The sequence below is a fragment of the Prunus avium genome, chromosome 2, assembly GCF_965620075.1.
Source record: "Prunus avium chromosome 2, drPruAviu1.hap1.1, whole genome shotgun sequence".
Lineage (NCBI taxonomy): Eukaryota > Viridiplantae > Streptophyta > Magnoliopsida > Rosales > Rosaceae > Prunus > Prunus avium.
The window spans coordinates 10,712,138-10,714,103 of record NC_142285.1 but is presented as its reverse complement, the minus strand read 5'-3'; the positions used below and the strand labels follow the sequence as shown (position 1 = coordinate 10,714,103).

Genomic DNA, 1,966 nt, shown 5'->3' with positions numbered 1-1,966 from the left:
AAACAAAAATGGAAGACTTTTCAAAGCTAACCTTTTGACCAAACATATTACAAAAATCATCAGGGCACTACTTCATCAAGGATGCTTGAGTAGTAGAGGCTTCGCCAAAAAGGATTAGATCATCAGCAAAAAAAAGGTGAGATATAGAAGGTCCACCATGACAAATTTGAACAGATTTCCAAACCTTGTCATGAATCTTCTGTTGAATGATATGGGAAAGCTTTTCCATACATAGAACAAAAATATAAGGAGAGAGAGGGCCTCTTTGCCTGATGCCACACTGACGGTGGAAAGCAAAGGTAACATCACCATTCATAATGGCATGATACTTGACTGAAGTGATATAGTGCATTAGGAGCTCAAGGATTCTACCCGTAATCCCAATTTCCCAAAGAATATTTCTAATGAAAGCCCAGTTCAGATTATCATAGGCCTTAGACAAGTCAATCTTCCATGCAATGAACCCTTTCTTACCTTTGGAGTTCTTAAATTTGTGTAACATTTCCTGAGCGACAATGATATTATCCGTAATTTGTCTCCCTGGAACAAAATTGACTTGATTGGGATTGATAAGATTAGCCATGCAGGGGCAAAGTCTAGCAACCAGAATCTTCGAAATCACTTTACAGATGGTGTTGAATAGGCTAATAGGCCTAAGTTGAGTCATGCAAACAAGGGTATCAACTTTGGGGATCAAAGCAATAAGGGTCTCATTGAGATGCTCATGAAGAGTTGCAGTATGGAAACAATTTCTAATGAGAGAAATGATGTCAGTAGAACAAAGATCCCAAAACTTCTGATAAAAAATAGCTGGAAAGCCATTAGGCCCGAGCGTTTTTAGGCCACCAATGGAAAATAAGCTTTGATTAATTTCCTCATCAGACACAACATTGCTTAAGCCATCCAAATCTGCCTCCTCAAAACAAATGCAGGGTAAGGTTATAGTCACCGAGAATTCCAGAGTTGGAAAACAGCTCATCAAAATAGTTCACCACTACCTGTTTCATGCCATGCTTATCTTTCACCCAATCACCATTGGCATTTTTTAAACCTTCAAGCTTGTTTCTCCTTCTTCTAATAATAGTTGAGAGATGAAAAAAGTGGGTATTTATGTCACCATCCTTAAGCCAAGTGTTCCTGGATTTTTGCATCCAAAACCTCTTGGTCAAGAAGGAGATTATACTCACTAGAAAGCTCGGAATCAAGTTGACTAAGGAACAGGTTCAGAGCAATACATAATTTCTTTTTGAATTCCAGCAAGTTTAGCCAAGATCCTTATCTTCCTTTGGAAGATACAACAAAAAAAACATGCTTGTTCTAGTAGTTAAGAGGAGAGACAAGATTGGTAGTTTTCTGAACAGCATGACTTGTGCACGAATTCCAAGACTCCCTGATAAATGCAGCAAAGTCCGGATGGGATAACCACATAGCTTGGAAACGGAAAGATATACAATCTCTGTTGAGGGAGTGATTAGAATCCAACTGGATCATGATGGGGCAGTGATCTGAATTAACTTTGGGCAAGTGGGAGAGGTGGGTGTCATGAAAGAGAAGACGCCAAGCAATATTACTAAGCCCCATATCAAGCCTTTTCCAAATAATACCCTCAGCATTTCTCTTGTTGCACCAAGTAAATTTCGCACCAGAGAAACCAAGATCAATAAGTTGATTACGATCAATCCAATTAACAAAGCTTGAGTCCCCAAGGTCAAGATTTCCACCACATTTCTCATTAGCACAATTGGTATCATTAAAGTCTCCCATAACTAACTAGGGCAGATTAGAAGCTTTACCAAGACCATCGAAATTAGTCCATAAGGATTCTCTAATCCCAGGATTATGATTAACATAAACCACAGTTAGTAACCACCACTTATTCCTAAAATGAACAAGAGAAGTAACAGATTGACTTGAGTGGGCAATGACCTGAAGAGAAACAGAAATGCCATTCCAGAGCAGCCAAACA

At 38.9% G+C, this 1,966-nt stretch overlaps 1 protein-coding gene across 1 annotated transcript; it reads right to left on the bottom strand.

Annotated features, from left to right (window-relative positions):
- Positions 1 to 1,317: 1,317 nt before the first annotated feature.
- On the bottom strand, positions 1,318 to 1,764 carry LOC148296488 (uncharacterized). Its single transcript, XM_088248542.1, has one exon. The coding sequence runs from the start codon at positions 1,762 to 1,764 to the stop codon at positions 1,318 to 1,320; it is 447 nt and encodes a 148-aa protein (XP_088104668.1).
- Positions 1,765 to 1,966: the final 202 nt, after the last annotated feature.

Excerpts from the sequence above, each read along its gene's own strand:
- LOC148296488 (XM_088248542.1), bottom strand. The coding sequence starts at position 1,764 with ATGGGAGACTTTAATGATACCAATTGTGCTAATGAGAAATGTGGTGGA.